This window comes from Manacus vitellinus, unplaced genomic scaffold, assembly GCF_001715985.3.
Source record: "Manacus vitellinus isolate BGI_N305 unplaced genomic scaffold, ASM171598v3 scaffold_2_pilon, whole genome shotgun sequence".
Classification (NCBI taxonomy): Eukaryota; Metazoa; Chordata; class Aves; order Passeriformes; family Pipridae; genus Manacus; species Manacus vitellinus.
Genome location: NW_021940208.1, coordinates 27,898,140 through 27,919,410, shown reverse-complemented (window position 1 = coordinate 27,919,410; position 21,271 = coordinate 27,898,140). Strand labels below are relative to the sequence as shown.

The 21,271-nt window shown below is 41.9% G+C and overlaps 2 protein-coding genes across 9 annotated transcripts in view; one reads left to right on the top strand and one right to left on the bottom strand.

Annotated features, from left to right (window-relative positions):
• The window catches only part of NAA16 (N(alpha)-acetyltransferase 16, NatA auxiliary subunit), a 61,692-nt gene extending 61,341 nt beyond the window's left edge, over positions 1-351 (bottom strand). For 2 of the 3 annotated variants that reach the window (XM_029961007.1, XM_029961008.1), the window contains exon 1: positions 116-348. In XM_029961007.1, the coding sequence (XP_029816867.1) occupies positions 116-169 (54 nt within the window). In that variant the 5' untranslated portion in view covers positions 170-348. Of the gene's footprint in view, positions 1-115 lie in introns of all 3 variants that reach the window. The other variant, XR_003915916.1, reaches the window with a different exon arrangement.
• Positions 77-18,527, top strand: MTRF1 (mitochondrial translation release factor 1). Of its 6 annotated transcripts, none has more exons than XM_029961009.1 (12): positions 81-133; positions 4,049-4,203; positions 5,102-5,213; positions 7,175-7,633; positions 10,912-11,003; positions 11,818-11,899; positions 12,132-12,239; positions 12,331-12,503; positions 13,657-13,774; positions 14,944-15,080; positions 16,519-16,617; positions 18,300-18,527. In XM_029961009.1, the coding sequence occupies exons 4-12, from the start codon at positions 7,198-7,200 to the stop codon at positions 18,420-18,422; spliced, it is 1,368 nt and encodes a 455-aa protein (XP_029816869.1). In that variant the 5' UTR covers positions 81-133; positions 4,049-4,203; positions 5,102-5,213; positions 7,175-7,197; the 3' UTR covers positions 18,423-18,527. The 6 variants fall into 6 exon arrangements, with proteins under 6 accessions (XP_029816871.1, XP_029816869.1, XP_029816870.1 ...); XM_018071424.2 differs by lacking the exon at positions 81-133 and adding an exon at positions 489-1,506; XM_029961010.1 differs by lacking the exon at positions 4,049-4,203 and having other exon boundaries at positions 116-133.
• Positions 18,528-21,271: the final 2,744 nt, after the last annotated feature.

Sequence of the window (21,271 nt, the reverse complement as noted above, 5' to 3'; positions counted from 1 at the left end):
TCCGGCGGCGGCGAGCGGAGTGACCGGAGGGCACTGAGCGAGGCTGGAGTGCGGCAGGGAGGAGGAGGAGGGAGAAGCGGCGACGGAGGAGAGAGGAGCGAGGCCGGGGGCTCACCAAGATCCGCTTAAAGAGGTTGCTCTCCTTGGGCGGCAGCGGCACGGACGGCATGGCGCGGGCGGCCCCGGGGCAGGCACGGCTGGCGGGGGTGGGGCGGCCGGGCGGCTGGCGGTACGAGGGGCAGGAGGACAGGGGAAGCAGGGAAGGAATACCCCAAACTCGGCAGGGCGGCGGCAGCTCCTGCCCGAGCGGCGGCGGCTCTTTAACTCATAGCCCTGCGCCCCGCCTCCGCGCCGGCTCCCCCGAGCCCCTCTGCGCAGCTGCCGGGCGGCCTCGCCGCCCGCCTGACGCTGCAAAATGGCCGCCGGGGTGCCCTCCGCGCAGGCGCACCGCCGCTTCCCCCTCACGGACACCCCCCTCCGCCCGCCTGGCCCCGGGGCCGGGAGCGAGGATTCCCTCTGTGATTGCCGGCGTGTCGGCTGGAGCGCTCCTCTCTCGGCGCTTGGAGGGCCGCCCCGGAGAGCCAGGCTGCCCGGAAGCCTGTGAGGCGGTGTTGGGAGGGAGCGAAGCCTCTGCTAACGGCGGAGCTCGGGGAGGTTCTGCGGGCTTGGTGTTGCCCTGGCTGGTATTTAAGGAAACAACAGCAAACTTAAGCAGTCAGACTTTGAGCAAGCGGGGACGTCATTAATGCATTTTCAGCAGTTGGTTATGTAAAAGTTCCCGGCATGCATGGAACAGCGGCGTTTATTCATCGCTTGGCTCTTCTGAAAATACGTTTTTCTTCTTGTTGTTCTCAGAATTCGTCCTTAAAAAACAAAACAAAAAGCCCACAAAACAAAAAACAAGCAAACAACCCACAAATTTTAACACCAACAACCAGGAACACTAAAACCACATGGCCTGGGGCATTATTTAGAAGGAAAACTGGTTAAATTGTCAAGGTTACAGCTAATTAAAAAGACCATCTTACAAGTGAAAAAAACCCCGGTGGCTTCAATTAAAATCTCTGTTTATGTAATTACCCTTTAAAAATATTAATTGTATTTTGCTATTTTTTAAGGTATTTAATTCTGTAATAATATGGTTATCCTCCTACAGTCCCAGATGATGAACCCGACAGATACCTGCAGTAAAGCAAGGGTGCGGAAAACGGGATATCACAAGAGCCAATTAGAAAAACTATGTACTTAATATGTCTAATTTGGTTCACAATAAGTAGATGACTGTGACTGAGGATCCTGAGCAGTGTGTCCTTGACTTGACACAAGCCTTGCTGAAGCTGATGCCATGATAGCTGCTTTCCTTTCAGGCTAAAGGAGAGAACAAGAGAGTAGACAATTCCTTGAAAGCAAGTAACCTGGATGTCAGCCTAACTTAAGAAATACTAACTAGGAGGGAAAAAAAAAAAAGATACGTTTAGGAAACTTCCAGAGATGAAAATAGCAAAGGTATGGAGAATATAAAGGGTATGCTTTCCTACAGTTCTTCTTAGCTGAACATTAGCTTGTGGCCACTGTTTTTTGTGAATGATGGTTGGTTTTGATCGTGTTTTGTTAATCTGTCTAGATATATGGTCTGTAATGAGGAATATCTTTATTGTATTTATTTCTCACTTTTTTTGTTCTGGCATGCTTTTAAATGATGTCAGTCACCTGGGTCACTGAGAGCAATAAGTGTATTTTCCACACTCAATACCATCATCCCCATATCACCATTGGCGAATCAGAGCTCAAATCAGTCAGCAGTTTAATTACCTAGGTAGCCTCATCTCCTCGGATGGTAAGATTGATGGAGAGGTAGACAACAGGTTAGCAAAGGCATATAGAGCTTTCAGTAGGCTTTATAAAAGAGTATGGCGTAATAAACACTTGAAGAAAAGTACCAAGATCAGTGTTTACAAAGCCATAGTGCTGTCTACTCTCTTATATGGATCCAAATCATGGGTCATCAACCGCCACCACCTGCGTCTCCTAGAACACTTCCATCAACGCTGTCTCCGTACAATCCTAAACATCCACTGGTCAGATTATGTGACTAATACGTCTGTTCTAGAACAAGCAGCAGTCACAAGTATTGAGGCCATGTTGCTGAGAACACAGCTGTGTTGGGCAGGGCACGTCTTGAGGATGAAGGACCACTGCCTCCCTAAGATCTTGCTCTATGGTGACCTTGCCACTGACTGCTGCAAGAGAGGAGCCCCAAAGAAAAGATACAAGGACTCCCTGAAACAACATCTCAGCCTTGGCCATGTTGACCACCATAACTGGTCTACTCTGGCCTCCAATTGGGAGGCCTGGAGACACACCATCTATAACGCTGCTGATGCTTTTGAGAAAGCACACAGGATCACTTTTGAGGAGAAAAGACAACGCAGAAAGAATCGTGCCTTGCAGAATATACCGTCTAAGGAGTCTTTCTGCTGTGCCTTTTGCAACTGGATGTGCCTATCTCGTATTGGCCTCTTTAGCCACCAACGCGCTTGTGACAAACATGGGTAGAGCCCTTCCCAAATCTTCATTCGCGAAGCCTAGCCAATTCACTCTTCTTTCTGCTGTATGATATAGTAGTGTTGTACTGGGTCTGATTTTTACAAAGCAGGAGAATTGTTGACAGGGACAGACAACTTGGCTTTGCCCTGCAGCATCATTTTGAGAACCTGTTTGTACCATGGCATGTCTTCAGCATTTTTTATAACTAGCTGAAGCCTTGAATTTATGAACTCGAGTTTCTGTCTTAGCAAAAGGCATGTTTTTGCCTTGGTTGGGTTGAGTGATAAACAGATGCACCACCTAGATGGGTCAGGCAAATATTATGCTAGGTAGACCTTTGGTCTGAAGCAATAAGGCTGTTCTTGACAGTCAAAGGGCTCTGTTTCCCACTAGTCCAAACACTGGAAAGAATACTGCCTGAAAATAGGCAAATTGCAAATAAGAGGCAGGGGTTCAATTTGCATTTAGATGTGTCCGTATTAGAAGTCTGTGTTAAAAGTGGCAAGAAAAGAAAAGCGGGGAGGCAATAAAAGGAACGTTTGTAGACTAGCTGAGAAAGAATAAACAAAGAAATGAGCCTTGCAGGGAGGCAGAGCTCCAGTTGAAAGTGAGGTTTGCGAGCACAGTCAAGAAAACTTCTTGTCATTTAATCCCACTGTGCTGGGCAAAACAAAGCTCTTGCTACAGGCTTTGTTAATAAACAGCACTGTATTCAAGAAGCGTATGATTCTGTCACCAGTTTTTTCCTCAAACAGAAGGAATTCAGAAGTCTGTTGGCATCTGTTTGGGCTGAAAGGGGGAAGCACTATTAAAGTGACCTATACATTGTAACAAGCTTGTGATTTTTGCCCTGTAGCTCACTTTATTCTGTGCCCTGTAGAAGTTGTGGCACAATGTTTGCACATCGCTAAACTGAACTGGGGCCCCCTGAGCAAAAAGGGGCCTTCGTGTGGGCACGGAGTTGCCTTCAAGCCAAGTGTGTTGTAAGCCTAGAGCCTGTTCTGTCTGATGAGCCATTTCTTTGCTTCCAGTTTCTAAAGCAATTGGTAGGTTGGGATTGCCAGGTTTTAAAGTACAGGACTGCCATCTCTGTCCCAAATCCTTGAAGACCATCTGTCTTTCTGCTGTCACTCTTCCCTTCTGCCTCCAGTGGCCCTGCAGGCTGCCATGGTTGTTGAGGAAGGCAGTGGCACCCTGCTTCAAGCAGCCCATGCTCCATAACCCTTGGTCCTCACCAGCTCCATCACCAGCTTCTGCATCAGCCATGCAGGTTTTAAGGCATCAAAACAAACTGTGAGAGGTGTGAAAGCACAGACAGCAATGCAATTTTCCGTCCTTCATACTCTGTTCCTATATTGCAGTCTAAAAGCGTACAGTAAACTTAGGGAAAGAGTGTATTTTACATGTCCAGCCTTTGTCTCGGTGGTGTGGCCCCTGTGTAATCTGCTGCCTGATGGGAGAGGGAGGATGTGGGAGTTTCTTATGGTCTCTATTTTCACAGGTAATTTGAAGAATTCACTCACAAGGCACAATAAAAATTGAACCATGATCACATTTAATCAGAGGATTTAATGCAAGAACCATTACTGGCTGGAGTAGAAGCCGATTTGATTTTCCTTCGCCTACTTTCCTCTTTTGAAACCAATTTTGAAGCAGGTGGTCTACTTGCAGTTTCATGTTCTTATTAGGTTCTTGTTTGTCCTCTCCAATATTCTTAAGTATCTAACTGCATATTTGATACTTACCAATGCAAGTGTAATTTTATTATTTCATTTCACTAAGTCCCAAAAGTCATAGTGGAAGATGAGTGAGGCACAGCAGGGATGGTGTCTGACCAATGGCATCTCTCATGGCACATCGCTGCAGGCTCGGGCCTGGGGAAGCAACTTAGAGGTTTCAGGGTGCTGTTTGCTGTGGCCCTTTTGTAAATTGGACCAGTTCCAGGGTGGATCCTGTTCTCTGGAACAGCCTTTACCTCCGTCTGCCTTGACTTCTGTCACAGGGAGTGGAGCAGAGCCAAAAACTGTCCTCAGGTCTAAGTGAGCAGTTAGTTGTCATTCATGCTCTGAAGTTTGATCCAAATCCTCCCCATCAACCAGTCTCATTTTCAGTCTTTTGGAATATTTACCACACCAAACCCTGATGATGTTTTACATGCCAAAACCCAAAGTTTTGCCTTTTTTTTTTTAAAGTCTTGTTTAATGTCAGTAACTCTGAAGAAAGCTTTTTTTAAGTGATTATAAAGATAAAAAACCAATGCTATTTAAGTATTTTTAAAATTTTAATTAGGGAGGTAGTTGTATAATCTGTTTAATACTATCTATTAAAATGTGTGTTTTAAAACATATCTTATTAGGAAACTGCAGCCAACTAAAATAGTGATAATTGGAATGGTTAAGTTCATTAATATTTTGTAACCAGTGTTTGTCTTTAGTAACATAGTAATAATTCATTTTAAATAGCTTTGACATAAAGTGGAAATTAATATTATTTTATTCAGACTTATGTGAAATTAATCTTTAATAATCAGATTTGAAACAATGTTTATTTTCAGGCCATGTTTTGGGAAAATACATGGAACGACGTGTGTAATTTGTTCTGACTCTTGCCGTTCCTCCCAAGGTGTTGCTGAAGTCAGAGTGTGTTACTGTGCAGCTCTGAGGAAGGTACCGAAAACAAAGACCTATTTTTAAGGTCACATTCCCCATTTTTTTCTATTTCGGGGCTTGGGTTTCACACAGTGGAGCAGAGACTGCCTCTCCTGCTGGCAGGGCTCAGGCAGTGCCCGCAGATGCCGGTCCCGCCGTGTTGCGGAGGGCTGGCCGGCCGGCCGGCAGCACGCCGGGAACACTCTGCTTTTCCGAAGGCATGCTGGGACTCGAAGTTTGCCCGCTGTACTTCCCGTCTGCCATGGCCTCGCGCGTGGAGGCAGGGTCTGTGCGGCGCCCGTGTGTGCGGACGGTGAGTGCCGAAGGTCCCGGGCGGGTCCGACGAGCGGAGCCCCCCGCGCTGCCGCCTCCGACCCCCCGCCACCTCCGGGGCTCCCTGCTCTGGCTCTGGCTCCTGGCTCTTCCCGCGTCTCCCTGCTCCAGCCTGCCCCGTCCGCCCGTAACACCTGCAGCGGGGAAGGGCTGCCAGGGGGGCTTCGTGCAGGGCGTTCGGGGGTTCAGCTCGGGGTAGCCGTGGTGGGGGGCAGAGGTGTGTGGAAGGAGGCCTCGGAGGCGCGGCCTCGAGCTGATCCTGGTTCAGTCTTTGTGCACTGAAACACATCCTCCTGTGTATTCCTCTGCCTCAGTTCAGCTGCATGGAGTTACTTGCATCTTTGATTGCTAGAAATGGTTTTCGTAACCTCTTAAAACGTTCACGATATTGACAACTCTTTCCTGTCTTGAAATTACAATTTTATAAATTATTATTTTAATGATACAATTGCAGTTGTCACTTTTGCTTACCGGTTTTGATTTGTGATGTGCACAAGATAATTTTGTCAAGTAAAAAAGTTATTAAAATCTGTTTTGGAATGCATTTAATAGGTCGTTTACTGCTCATAGCTCTATAAAAGCTTTATATGTGCTTATTTCTGCACAAATGTGATGCAGCAACATCTGTCTGAGAAAATACCTGTTTTATTTAGCATAGCAGTTATTTTGAAATTTCTGACTTCATTGAGGGTCTGTGTCATACCATTACTCATTTTTTTTTAGGCATTTAAAGCAAAGAATTTTAATTTCTGGGAGCTCAGGCAAAGCAATACTACACAACTATTATTATTTGAGTACACTGCTTCTTAACTACACCAGTAAAAATAAGTTAGATGGTTATAATTAATATGTTTAATGAATTAATTAAAATAAGATATAACATTAGTATTGTAAAATGGAGTTAATGATGGTTAGCACTTGACCAGACAAAAATGGTCCATGCTGACCTGGAGCAATTCCAGTATCATCAGTAGCATTAGGTCTTTTGGAACTGAGTCCACTTATGCCCCTGAGCAACTAAATCCAGGATTGTAGATAATGAGCCCAATTTGTGCCTTTTACTGTGTTCAAGGTAAAGGGAACAGGATCTCTGCTACAGCTGGTTTTAGTCACTAGAGCAATCCATGAGAGGTATAATTGGCTTTCTGTACATTAGAGCAGTCCTGAAATTACTGCTGTGGATTCAATAGCACCTGCTGGCTGGGGAGTCTGGGAAAGTGCAGAAGTAGAATAAAGGTCCTTCTCTCCTTCTGTAGATAGTAAAACAGGCATCCAGGCAAGCAGGGTGCAGTACTTCTGGTTTTGCTGTATATTGCTCTTTCTTCCTTGTGGACAAATGGATGTAAGTAAACAGGCGAGAATAATGGGTGAGTTGAGTAGTTAGAGTGTCACAGTAATTTGTTAATAAAAAGCCTGAAGATGCCTAGAAGGTCTTGTCACTGATGAGTAAAACATAATTGTGTCAGGAAACTGAAATGTATGTTCCAAGGAAATCCTGCTGCAAAGATGTTCGTGCTCTTATTTTCTCTGAATCCACTTCTGTTGATTTTTACATTTGCATTTTGCATTTGTTTGTTGTTGTGTTTTTTTTTTCAGTAGAATGCTTTCTTTTTCTAGATAATAACACTGTCTACTTTTAATTTCAGGTGGTGGAAAAATAAGTAACAAAATGAAACCTTTCCAAAGGATCTGTCTGTTCAAGAGCGTGCTTGCCAATTGCTACTGTCACAGTCAATTTCCCAGCTGTCTTTTCCCACCCGTTGCAAAGAAGATAGAGTGTGTGGTGGGACTGCACAACCATGGATTTTGGAGGCCAAAGTCTTTGTTGGACACAGCTAGATTCACTCTGTCTTTTAACAGTTGGCATAGGGAAATCCATCAGGATTCTCAAGCTTTGTGGAAGCATGAGGCTGTGCAGAAGTATCTGGAGACTTTAAGCAAGGAATACCAGCAGGTTAGTCATCTGTTAAATGCAGACGCATTAAATGACTTTGAGCAAAGAACCCTGAGGAGAAGATGTGCCGATCTGTCCCCCATTGCAGCTGCATTTCAAGAAATCAAAGAAGCTGAAAAAGAAGTTCAGGAGTTAGAAGCTATGTGCAGAGGTAAGGAGAACAGTTTCAAAACACTAGCTGTGTTTGTGATAAACTTCATTGGCCAGCCTTTGAGGAAAGCTTGTGAATAAGTTCAGCCAGCCCTGGAACACCCTCTGGTCCTCCCTGCTCCTGGGTTTTCTGCATCCAGCCACATCCTTCCATTTTTCATCTCACTTCACTTTAGTTTGAGGTCTTAATACAGTCAATTTAGGAGAGTAGGGATCGTCTGGAACCTTACGGCCACCTGTCTAACAGAAATGGCTGGGAAGTGTTTGTATTAAGGTTATTTTTTTGGTAGAACCGAGAGCAGTTTGAACTGAAGCAAAGTATTTACTGAGCCTAAAACATTTGATAGATGCAGACTTCAGCTGTGTTATTTAAAATGGGAGTCCATCTGGCTAGTTCATTGATATTTATTGACCAAATTACATGAACTTTCATAAGGCTCTGAATTGTCAAATTCCAATGTAAGCAGCAAAAGCTAGTATTTCTTTGAAAATATTTGGGGAGTCCTTTAAGGAATAAATCTGATGGTTGTCTAAGAAGCTGTTGCTTTTCAGTACTCTGCTACAGTAGAAGTTGAGGTAAAAAAGAATTAAAAATTGTTGCTGGTTTTTGTACCATGTGGGAATAAGAAAGTACATGGGGAATAAAAGAATTTATAAAATAAGTAATGATGCAACATTTGGGAGAAAAAACCCATCATTGTTAGAAGTGCGAGGAGGCACACATGATAGGAAAGGAAAGGAAAAATGGCAGTTCTGCTACACCAGTAAGTATTAAACCAGGAGAGGGAAACAATGACCTGGAGAGAATGGGGCTTACATTAAAGCAGTGAAGAAAGGGAAAAACAAAGGACGGGAGAAATCCGTACCCAGTGGTGTAAATGGAGGAGGACAAAAGTTCATGGTGCTCTTCAGAGAGAGAGCCAAGGGTTGTTGACAAAACAATGTAAGCCATATTGAAATAAAGCTGGTGAAATTGTAACTTATTTAGAAAGGTAGAAAATATTTGTATTCTTTAGTTTTAGAAATAAATAACTGTGCTTTTGGAAAAAATGGTTATTTAAAATGTTTTAATCTTCAAACCTCTCTAATTCTCTTCACTGGCGAAAAAAGGAGAAAGAGTGAAGGAGACGAGGGACAAAAATTTAATGCTGAAAAAGAAATATTTTTGGAAGAATAAAAAAGTATTAAGAAACCTTTGGGAAATTCATACTGCAACTTAAAAAGGCTATTTTTAGATCAAGTAAATATAATGAAGAATTTTTCCAGTTCCATAAATTATGATGTAGATGAATAGAGTGCATTCTACTTGAAAGAAGGGAAAAGAGTGGTAGAAAATTGCAGCCAATAAATTAATTAAATGGAGCCAAATTATTTTATCTTACTGTTTATCATGTGGCCCAGTTAAAACACAGATGTTCCTTTCATTTGACTGCTCTTTGTTTTCCATTTAGCTCCGTAACTGACCGTCTTCTCTCTAGTACCTGAATTCCTCACTATTAATGTAGGATTTTATATTTGCAACACTCAGTGAAGCAGAAAAATATTTCCCAGTTTGCCACTGGAGATGAGAGTCATGGGGTAGATTAAATGAATTCTGTTTTGAAGGGAGGTAGGAATGGGATACCAGTCCTTCAAACTGTAAGCTTACTGGTCACCACCCAACCATTCTCTCACCTCTGCTGACAGTAGTTAATTTGATATTGTGTATCTGATTGATCAATAATCATACTTTTTGGACCAGCTAGAAGGCTTTGATTCAGTAACAGTTTTAGGCTGGAGTTGTGAAATACTGGCAGGGAAATTTTTACAGTTCTGAGCAGGGACCTTATCAATGTGTACTAATATCTGAAGGGAGGGTGCCAAGAGGATGGAGCTGGGCTCTTCTTGGTGGTGCTAAGAAGTAGGACAAGAGGCAATGGGCAGAAACTGATGCACAGGAAGTTCCGCCTGAATATGAGAAAGAACTTCTTTACAGTGCAGGTGACCATGCACTGGAACAGATTGCTTGGAGAGGTTGTGGAGTCTCCCTCACTGAAGATACTCAAGAACACAATCCTGTGCCATGTGCTCTAGGATGACCCTGCTTGAGCAGGGAGGCTGCACTAGATGACCCCACTGGTGGTCCTTTCCAACCTTACCCATTCTGTGATTCTTGCCTTATGTACAGGAGATGCCAGGTTCAAGTCTTGATCTGACATATTTTATTTAAGGAAAAAAAAAACAGAGCATACTTTAAAAACTGTGATATGGAACAGCTGTTGCTGTCCTTGCCCAGGATACAAAGCTGATTCAACATACCAACCCATTTAGTTCTCGAGGGTTGCTGCTGAGACCACCAGTAAATGTGTGTGTGCCCTTGTGTGTGTGTGTGTGTTGGCTGCTGCAAAGGGGAGCCAGGCTCCAGAGGCCCAGCGATGTGGAGCCTGCGGTACTTGTGCCTGCCATTGGGATACCCAATTCCTGCTGCAGAGTCCAGAGCTCAGGTCCTGCAAGGTGAGGAGATGCATTCAGTGATTGAGTGTCCAGATTTATGCTGCATCTGAGGCAGACCTATAGTTTCTATGCTGGTCAAAAGGGAAAAGGCTTTCTCCTCCTCTTTGTTGCTTTCTTCCCTTGCTCTCACTCCCAGCTGTTCAAACCTGTCTTCACCCATTCCTTCATTTGTGCTGGTGATTGTCCAGTTGTAATTTAAATCCAGTTCAACTTGGCATGGTAAAAACATGTATTTATTTAACCAGACTTGTTTTATATCTTCTGGTGAGTTGAATTGTTTTACTTTCTGATGAGTGACAGAGCCACTCCTCAGCAGGTAGAACAGTGGGAAGAAAGATAAAAAGGAGAGGATGATCCCTGTTTCAGCAGTGTTGGGTTTTCCACTTGACTCCAACTGTCTTCCAAGTTTCTACTTAGTGTATAACCTAGTGCTAAGTGATCAGCACTAGGTTACTGTAAATTGGAGCCTTCGTAGCAGAAAAGGTTTGGAGCTTCTATAAGCTTTACCTGAAAATGTTTCCTAGTTTGTTAGTAAGCTCTAAAATGTGGGAAGGGGCAGTCTAATCACAGGTAAGATACCTGCTACTCCTTCCAGCACACCTGGAAAATACGATCATTTAGTTAGCAATGGACATCACGGCTTGGGCAGTTCTCATTTGATATTTCATGCTGGTAAAATGCTGCAAGCTTTTATGTGCTGCAGTCCATGTCTTTGAATGGCCGCATTATAATTTGCTCTAAGATGGATGAGATTGGCTAACATCTATTCATGTTATTGGAATTTAGAGCTAGACAGGAGAGATGAGAAACAACTTCTAGAGCTTGCCTTAGAAGAGAAGGAAACTCTGGATGGAAAAATGAGCCTGTTGTGCAGAAAGGTGAGCCTGAGGTAAAATTTTACAGCTTTGTAAATAAAGATGTCAGAAAAATGTTCCTTTGTGATCTTACCAATAGGCTGACACTTGTGTAGATGAAACAGAAGTCCAGCTTCTGTATTCTCCATGAAAAGAAGTGGCAACATTAATTGTTAGTAAGATTCTTAGTGACAATTGTGTCTTAGAAGCTGAGTATTTTAGTAATTTTTCTTGCTTGCTTGTCTGTCTGGAAATGCTGAAGGGGATTAAAAAAATGGTGAGTCTGTGCTACTGAAACCTAACATGACACCCTAGTAACTGTTTGTGGCAGCAGAACATGCATTCTTGAAAGATTTCTGATTGAAACCTTTCATGTTGTCTTCAGCTGAAAGCACCACATGAGTGGGGAAATTAATTATAAGCAGAGAAGCTAAACAATTCAGTGGGAACTTCTGTGTTTGGGCTCATTTCTATGTTCAAACTGAAATAATATGAAATGGCACTTTCAGAAAAATAAGACTAATGCAAAGATTGGCTGGGTTAGCTAATAACTTTGTGTTCATAGGTAGATGGGGCTGGCAGGGGGTAACCTGACACCTGACTTTGCAGGACTGAATTTTCGTGTGAATGCACCAGCATATCCCATTTCCACACAGACTATGCTGAGTTGCAATGGCCATTGGACAGCTTTTTAGTCCTACTTAACTAGCTTGCCAAAAGAAATTAGTGGTTGTGTGTGCTGAAGCTGTGGCAGTTGCAAAGGACGGCTGTAAATTTGATTAAGAGGAGACAGAGAGTCATGAAGGAGATAATAGCATTCTTTTTTTTTTCTTTTCAGCTTTTCCAGCTTCTAGTGCCAAAGGAAAAATACGATAGAAGTCCTGTCATACTGGAAGTGACAGCTGGCAGAACAACCGGAGGTCAGCAAAGTCCCTACAGTGAAGATTGCTTCAAACCTCTATCCAACTTCATTAAACCTCTTATGGGTTATTCTTAATGCTTTTTTATACTTTATTGGCATTAAGTAATGCTTTCTAAAGATGAGCATTAACCTGTGTAATGAGTGGGGTTAAGAGTTGCAGTGAAATCTAAAAACTGGTGACTGCCATTTTGTGAACTGCTATTTATGTTGTAGTGCCTTTATATTTTTAGGAGACATCTGCCAGCAGTTCACTAAAGAAATGTTTGAGATGTACCAGAACTATGCAGACTACAAACGTTGGACCTTTGACATTGTGAACTATACGCCAGCTGAGATAGGTACAGTAGTTCTTCAGACATTCCACCAAGACAATGAAACTAAAGGCGGTGTTTCTCTGCTATATTTGTCACACACTATTTGTCTCTCTAGGAGGGTTGCATCATGCTGCTGCTCATATTTCAGGAGAGGATGTCTACAGGCATCTGAAATATGAAGGAGGGACTCATCGAGTCCAGCGAATCCCTGAGACAGGCATGTCATCAAGAATGCAGCGTATTCACACTGGGACAATGTCAGTTATTGTCCTCCCTCAGCCAGAGGAGGTAAACTGTTAATCGGGGTGGCAAGGTGACGGTGTGTCCCCGCTCACCCATTTTGGCATTTAAAAGCATGTTACTGTTTTGGGGATTTCATCAATACCCAAGTGCTTTGTGCAAGTCCCAGCAAAGGAACCACAAGTGCTCTGACTCTGGAAGATGAAATCCTTGGCTCTGTACCTTACATGTGTAAATGGATCATCAGAACCAACTTTGCAGAGATTTGCTGTTGCCTGAAATGGCATGTAAATGAATGATCATTTCATTAAGTGTTCCAACCCCAACACTGGCAAGGCTCGCTGTAATGAGTAAGCCAATTTTAAATTACATCTTGTATTAATACAGGGAATATATCCAAGAAAATACTCAGTGTTGCATATTAATGTGATTCTGCAGGTCCTTTTGATTTTTTTTTTCATTTAAATTATTGGTGTCCTTCTCTGTTAAATGAAGGACAATCTCCTTCGAATTCGAATGAGTGTGTTGGCTAGTCTTTCTGAGATTTCAATGATACCAACAGTTCTCACTTAAACCAGATATATACACATAAAATGAACAAACCCAGATCCTGTAGGCTTTCCCTGAACCTTCTCCTCCTTCTTTGTAATACTTTCCTTGCAACATTGATCAGATCTGAATGTTCCTTTCCCATCCACTGAGCTCAAACTATGGTCCAGGTCATCATGGACTCATATTTCCAATGTGGCAATCCTTACTTGGATGGATCTGGATATACCTATTTTTTTCTTGGTTAGATGAGTCTAAGTACTGTTGCAAGAATCATTCAGGCTTAACTCATGAACAAGATCTTTGCACTGCTGTTTAGTAGTAGTTTTTAAATATTTGCTTATTTCTTAGTCTCCCTCCAAAGCAAGTGGTTTTACAAAATGTTGATTTTGTTTTCTTTCACACCCCCCATGCCCTCCCTTGTCTTGTGAAGGACCTGGAGTAAGAGTTTGAAAAAATAAGTGAAATATTTAAAGCATCACTTGCTTTTCAGAGATATTTGACACTGCATTTTTTAAGTTATAATGATTATAGCTGTTACTCAGGTGTAGAGGAGCAAGTTTTTGAGAAGTGATTTTTTTTAATGCTGAGTATCATTGACATTCAAATATTTTTACAGTGAGGAGGAAGTAGTAATTTTCTTTGGTTCTAGGTTGATGTTAAAGTGGATCCCAAAGATTTGCGTATAGATACATTCAGGGCCAAAGGAGCAGGAGGGCAACACGTTAACAAAACTGATAGTGCTGTGAGGATTGTCCACCTTCCCACAGGTAAGTCTGGCTGTATTCCCTGCTTCTAATCACACGAAATCTGTATCCTGAAAAGAAAGCTGCTGATTCCTGCAAGTTGTCTCTTGCAGATTGGGCCCTATACCAAAGAAAGGAAGTAGCCCTTTCTGGTTTCTGCCCGTTTTGTAGTAAGGCAACATGTGAGAAAAGGGCTGTGTACCAGTGGCACAACAATTACGCCAGTTTGTCTTCAGAGGGAGTGTTTAGTGAATACACTGTCTTTGAAGGATGAAAGAACAAATGGAGGGTGACAGGGATGGGATGGAAGATGTAAATGATTCGTGCTGTGTGCTCTGTACCTTCAGGCATAATGGCCACTGGCAATCCGGGGCACGCTTTGCTTGGCTGAAACCTTTGTAGTTACATGACTGATAAAAAAGACGACTTAAAGATTTTCATTCAGTACTAGATAATGCTATCATGCATCAAATAGGAGGGAAAATGTATGCTGATGGGAAGGTATCATGTAGGCCAGACCACTCTGTCTTTCGCAGGATTTGTTTTTATTGAAATTCAGAGAGCTTCTATCTGTCCAGATGCAGAATCCCTTTAAGCACAGGAAATTCCAGTAGTGACCTGAAAACAGCTGTTTCCTATATGCCTTTTTCTTTCAAAAATCAAATGAGAAGCAAAAATAAGTACTACATTTCTTTTAAAGAGCATTATTTTGCTTTATTTCATTATTCATAGTTCAAGACTCACCAGCTTTGATTAGGAACCTTTTTCTGCCAGAATAATGAATTCCAGTCTCTTAGAGCTTATCTGGACTAAGACTTTAAAAACTTGTGTTACACTGTTTTAAACATGCTTCTGTAGACTGTTCAAATTGCATTTTTAACATATGACAGCTAATTGGAGTGAACCCATTTTCTGGAGGCAAGGTCAGAAACTTGTTTGCTTCATGAAATTTTAAAATATCCCTGATTTTTTGTAGCACTGAACAAAGCCCTCCAGTGCAGCTGTGACGAGTTTAAAAACATGCTAATGGTTCTGGCCAGTGTGTTAAAATGACTTTTTATCCCACAGCTGAAAGGCCCTACAAACCAGCACTCCAGTAGGTTTCATTTGCCTAATGTGTTAGAATTAATTTAGCTTGTTTGTTCTTTGTTATAATGGGCTTTTGGTCTGAGTTCTTGAATCCCTCTGTAAAGGACTGGCAGTGGAGTGCCAGCAGGAGCGGTCACAGCAGCTGAACAAGGAAATAGCTCTGCAGACACTGAGAGCTAAGCTGTACCAGCAGATAATTGAAAAACAACTAAGTCAAGAGCAGAGCGCCAGAAAACTGCAGGTGAGGACGTGTGATGGCTGAGATTCAGAGGGGGTGCTGTGTTGTAGATTTGTTTCTGATCTTTTTGAGTGATTGTGACAGAGCAAGGAAGAGTGTGTGTCTAACCAGGTGTGCTTACAAGGGAAAATCTTGTATTTTAAAATGGTAAGTCTGTTTCTACTTATCCCAGTTCCACACTGTTGTAGACTTCTCAGGCAATGAAAAGAGACGTGTGGCTGGAAACAAAAGAGTCAAAAGACTAACTGGAATTATCCAAGAGGCAAAACTCAACATCATATATTTAATGTCCCTGTTAAGGCCAGAGTTACACAAATAAAGCATCAGTAAAAAGTTTTATTTTGTGTGAAAAACTAGGATCAGAAGTTCTCAGAAGTTTTTAAACCAGAGTATATGATATAGCCATACAGAGCTTTTGAAAGAAAAAAGTAGATAAACTATCCTGCCACTAGACATGTAGGTAGCAGTTTATTTGATATGGTTTAGGTAACCTTTTAAGGAAGAAACAGCCTCCCTAAGAGTTACCTCAAGTTAGGCTGCAAAGTGTGCATTTCTCTCAAAATGTCCTGTCATTCTTTGAGTATTTTCCCATCTGTGGTACAAAATTTAACAGTGATCAATGGGGATGAAAAACTTTAGAATTAGAAAATTACTCAGTACTCCATATTTTCCAGCTTAGCTATTTAATCACTAATTTCAGGTTTGTATTTACATGTATTGTTCCTGCAGAGTGTTCCCCCATCGTTGCAAGCAGTGAGCCATTTATCTTTTGTTTTTAATTTCAGCTTGAGAGTCTTCAAAGTTGCATAAAGGACTTAGATGAACCTTTATATAAATACTGTGGAAAATCAGGCAAAAGTGACTTACCTTTCCTAACATCTCAGAATTTATCCCAAAAATCCCTTCTTTTGAATTACACATGTTGAGTGCAGATGAGTGCTGCTTGCACTCTCGCACTTTACCACTAGAGGGTAACTTAGCCTCTCACTCCTAATTTACTCTTTTGGTGCTAATTTCTGATAGCCACGCGTTGACTGTGCTGCTTCCGTTATTAATGGAGACTACTTTCATAATTTTTTTGTGAGAGCTATAACCCCCCAAAAAGGAAAAATACTTACATTTTGGAACTAAGGACTCATATAGACGTATCTCTTGCCTTACATGACTTTTGAGAGTTAAGTAGTTCTTCCAGCTACAGAGCTGGAATAGAAATGTGCTGGAGGATATAAAAACTTGGCCTGTGATACAGAATCACAAACAATACAGTTTAGTAATGCCACAATATTTAAAAAAACCCCATATGCTAAGCCAGTGATTGCTAGGTTTGTGGTTGAAACAGGCTCATCCATTAAAGTTTATTCTAAATATGCTGTTCTAGAGAAGTACTTGATTTTTTAAAAACGTAACGTAACAGAATCTGTTTTTTTCTGCTTTGCTACAGTTGGGAACAAGAGCTCAGTCAGAGAGAATTCGTACTTATAACTTCACCCAGGACAGAGTCACTGACCACAGGATCTCATATGATGCCCGCAATATCAAGGTAATGGTTGCTTATGGAGTATTTAAAGTTACATACTTAGGTGTACCATAAGAAGAAAAAATAATTTAGTGAAAACAATTTAATATATATACATGAAGAAAGTAGCCAGTTGTGCTCTGACAGAACATTGTAGATTTAGAAAGCTTAAACTTTCTTTCCTGCCTTCTTGTAGTGTTAGAGATTACTGACACAGGCTATAGCTCACTGGCCTACTTCTCTGTGTATTTTTCTTCTACTGTATGAGTGGAAAATGATCAAGCATGTAGTCCTCAATGAGCTCCATGAATTTCTCGGCCAAACTGGGCAGGTGACATTTGAGATTCTTGAAGCATAGTACATCCAAAAGAAAAAGCTGACATGAGGGACTTTTTATTTTTGTTAAGCCATTCTTTTCTCCTCCTAAAGCTGAGGTGAAAAACAAAATACTTTTATGTTTGCCTCAGAGGCCAGACTTAAAAGAAACTGCAACTGAATTGTTTTCATTTTAAGATTATCTGAGATCTTATTTCTGAGTAAATATCTACATATGGCTTGAATCTTATTGATCGTTCAGCCTGAAAAAAGAGAAGGCTCCAGGGTGACCTAATTGCATCCTTCCAGTATCCAAAGGAAGCCTACAAGAAAGGTGGAGACTTTTTACAAGGGCATGTAGTGACAGCACAAGGAGGAAAGGGTTCAAACTCAAAGAGGGTATGTTTAGATCAGATATTAGGAAAACATCCTTTACTGTGAGGGTGGTGAGGCACTGAAACAAGTTGCCCAGAGAAGTTGTGGATGCCCCATCCCAGTAAGTGTTCAAGGCCAGGTTGGATGGGGTTTTGAGCAACTTGGTCTAGTGAAAGTTGTCCCTGGCCACAGCAGGGGGGTTGCAACTAGATGATCTTTAAGGTCCTTTCTAACCCGGGCTATTCTATGGTTCCATGATTCAACTTATTGCAGTTTTTTAACAGTGAAAAAGACTCCTGATAATGGATTTTTGAGTATTACATTTATGTAAATGTTTTGAATGTCAGAACAAAGTTTAGGGTGATCCCTTGATATTTTGGCTTAGGTATCCACTTAACAGCACTTAGCCATAAGTGCTATTGCATAAGGAGCAACGCTTTTCAAAGTGCACCCACATGTGTCCTGGGTAATTCCAGAGACTGCAGGGCATGCTAAATGGTTTAGATTTAATGGAGTGCAGAATACCATGGTGGAGGAAATAGTTCCATGATTGCATAAAGGTGACTTTTCTTAGTCAGTTACTTTGTGCTGGGAACTCCTTACTTTTTTGAGTGAAACTGGAACCATAAATTGCCTAACAAAAGTTAGTTGCGCTTTGCTTGCAGAACAGCCTAGTTTTTGGCACAGACAACAGCATTAGAATTAGGTTCCTCAGTCCTTGATTGTTCTTATAGGGGATTTTCATGTAAGCGCATGGGTTACATCAAAATATGGCGGGAAGGCACCAGTAGCTCCTTTTGTTGCTACCAGAATCAGTGTGCCTTTCACAGGCAGCCAGCCAAGTCCCACTGCTGTCCACCACGTGTTGCTTTCACACAGGCAGAAACTGCAAGAGTGAGCAAGTGGACAGGCTGCAGAAAAAGAGCATTTCAGGGGCTCCTCATTGGAGTAGTCAGCATTTCAGAATAGTACTGAAGTACAGTCAGTAATGCTTTTGTCTGCTTTTTTTTCCATAGGAAATTCTGTGTGGGAAGGAAGCACTGGATAAGCTAATCAACAGACTACTGGAGTTTGCAGAGATAGAGGCTGTCACCGAATATCTAGAAAATCTGCAGGCTTCTGAAGGCGGAGGCTGCTGACAACGATGTGTAGAGTTAAACCAAAAATGTTGTGTTCAGTAGCAAAATAAAACAGGTGTGTTTGTTGGATGATAGGTTGATTAAACTCTATTCCTCTGTTTCTCAGTGTGTGATACTATTCTTTTTATGTTTTGGTGCAAATGGGTTGAATTTATTGCAGTAGACGTGGCAGAAAAGAACAGGCTTGAAGGACTGTGTGCATACTCCTTGTGTCTTGGCAGCTGGGCTTTGTTAAGCTGGTTGCCTTGACTATATTACAGCTGGAAAGAGACAGAATCGTGGTGGTGGAGCAGGGAGTGCACTTTTTGTTTTGGGGGTGGAAGATGTTCCTCTGCGGGTGAAAGAAACTGAGCTCCCCCAACAGAGTCTAGAGTCTGGCCTCCTGAATGCTACTTCTTTTTTATTCATTTATTGTGTCAGCTTCCTAAATGAAATCCCTTAAAAATAACTTTGTATTATGATACTTTAGAGTAAATATACAAAAGCAAAGGGAGTGATCTTGGTCAAGGGGCCAGAATGTTAAGAGAGAATCCTGTCAGCTTTCTTCCAGCCATTCTTGAGTCAGCTTAGGGTGGGACTGGACCTTGTGCTGTGGTGGTGTGTAAAAGTACGTGTTCTAGTTTTAAACTAAGTAATAACAGGCAGCTCCCTGCTTCTTGGCAGAGCAAACAAGTTCATGGTGTAGATGCATTTTAGCAAACCAGGTAGCTCTGGAATTCAGCTTCTGCCTTGATGTCTTTGGGAATGTCTGCCTGTCCCTGAGGGTGATCCAGATGTCTATGAGCACACTCGGCTTTACTGGGCCTTGGGTTATGTTTTCCCCTGCGCGCGTGTGGTGCTGTGTGCTGACAGGCGCCGACCGGAGGCAGGCAGACGTCACACCCAGTGACTCAGGAATACTCCATGTTCAACGTGACACAAAAATAGGTGCTCTGCTGAACTCAGTCAACTTGCAAGATCACAGTGTTTTCTTTTTATTTCAATACGGAGTTCTTCTGAATGGTGTAGTTTTTACTACTGTATATATAACAAGTTTTAACATTATTCAGCTATATAAAGAAAGACAGAATTTATACCAGGAAGAAAGCAGGAAAACTATACTTGTTTCCTCAGTTCTGGAATTATTCTTCAATTCTTTTGTGTGTTCCTATCAGCAAGCTTTGTCTGACAATTTCTGACTTGCTTCCAACACTTTAATTACAAAAGCTTCTGGGATTTGATTTTTTTTTTTTAATTGATAGCTCTGTAAATCAATCAGGAAATGTATTTACCATGCAATCCAGTATTCATTTGAACTTCGACTTTTTGCAATAAGCAGTTCAGAATTCAGAAAAAAACCCCTCCATGAAGATCTGCAACTGAGCTTGTACTTCTGCCATACTGACAGACTGGCAATAACAAATATGATCAGCTGTAGTAGGAGAGTGTCCAGATAATATGCTTATCCAATTACCATGCTCACTTTTGTTACACAAACCAATTTATTTTATTAATGATATCTCTTGAATAATCTTAGAAACTTCTTAAAATGTACACATTTTAAATAATCAGATTTCACTTCCAGGATTAATTAATACCTATGAAGTACTTAACTATGAAAAACTATTGAAACACTTAAAAAATGGTCCTCATTTATTTTACTGGAAGAAAGATGGTCATATTTCTGCAGGACCTTAGGGATATTTGTGATTAATTAATTTTCTGTAGCCCTTTTTTGTTGCTGGTTTGGTACAGAGTGATGAGAAAGGGAAAAGCAGACAGCAGCTGCCCTCTTCCTACTAAGTTTTGGATGTCCCAAACATAGGCACTGAAATTCAGCAGCTAAGCCCCTTCTGCCAGCCTGGCCTGGGAGATTCTGGAGGGTCTTATTAAGCTTCTTCTGCAATCACATATATGTGTGTATGTATGTGTGTGTGTTAGCAAAATATGGCTACAACAGAATTTGGGATAGAGCAGACCTACTTCTACAGGAGGTCACTGCCTGCAGTGCAGGAATATTTGCTTCTCCTCATTGAGAAAGCATTATTTGAAACTGTTTGCTCCTAACTTAAAAAGATTCAAAGCCATATTTTATTCTAAGTTCTTCCACCCTAGTCTTTCTGTGGGATGTAAGAGCTGAGAGATTGTGATGGGGTTTGACTGTGGGCTGGCACTTGTCCTCAAAGAAGGGACGTGGGGTATAATACTTCCATTTCTGAGGTGTTTTCAGGATGGAATACTCTGAACTTGGGCTTTTTGGTTCCTACAAGCAATCACGACTTCCAGCGGTGAAATCATCAGCAGGAAAAATTACAGTAACAAAGCACAGGGAGGAAAAGGGGTAACAACTTCTTGGGGGCCAATGAACAGCCCCTGGGGACAGTGCGATAGAGCAAGAGCAGGTTCCTCTGCTAGAAACAACAGCCTTCTCCTGTAGCTTTGCATTTCCTTGTCAAACAGTGTTACAACAAACATAAAGTACCACCCATCTGCCTGGCTTCCCCTCCCCACCATCAGTGTGGAACTGGGCCCTTACCCACAGACATCATGTTACAGGTGGTGCAAGGCACCAACTTAATCGCTCTGCAGATCCTGTCCATTGATATGAAAAGTAGTACCTCCATCTCTTTCCTGTCCCTGCTGAGGTCTTGTGCAGCAGCATCACACTCAGCCAAAAAGGAAGCCACATAAAAGCTGTGTGTGCCCTTGGAAGTAGCCCTTTCTATGGCAGTGGAAAGATGGATGCTTACCCTCTGCAGGAGAACAGCCCAGGTACCTCACCTTGATTACTTCCATTTAGTCATCAAGTGTGTATCTAACTCTCAGGGCACTGCTCATTGTTCTTGAGACCAGCAAATTTGTAACTACTG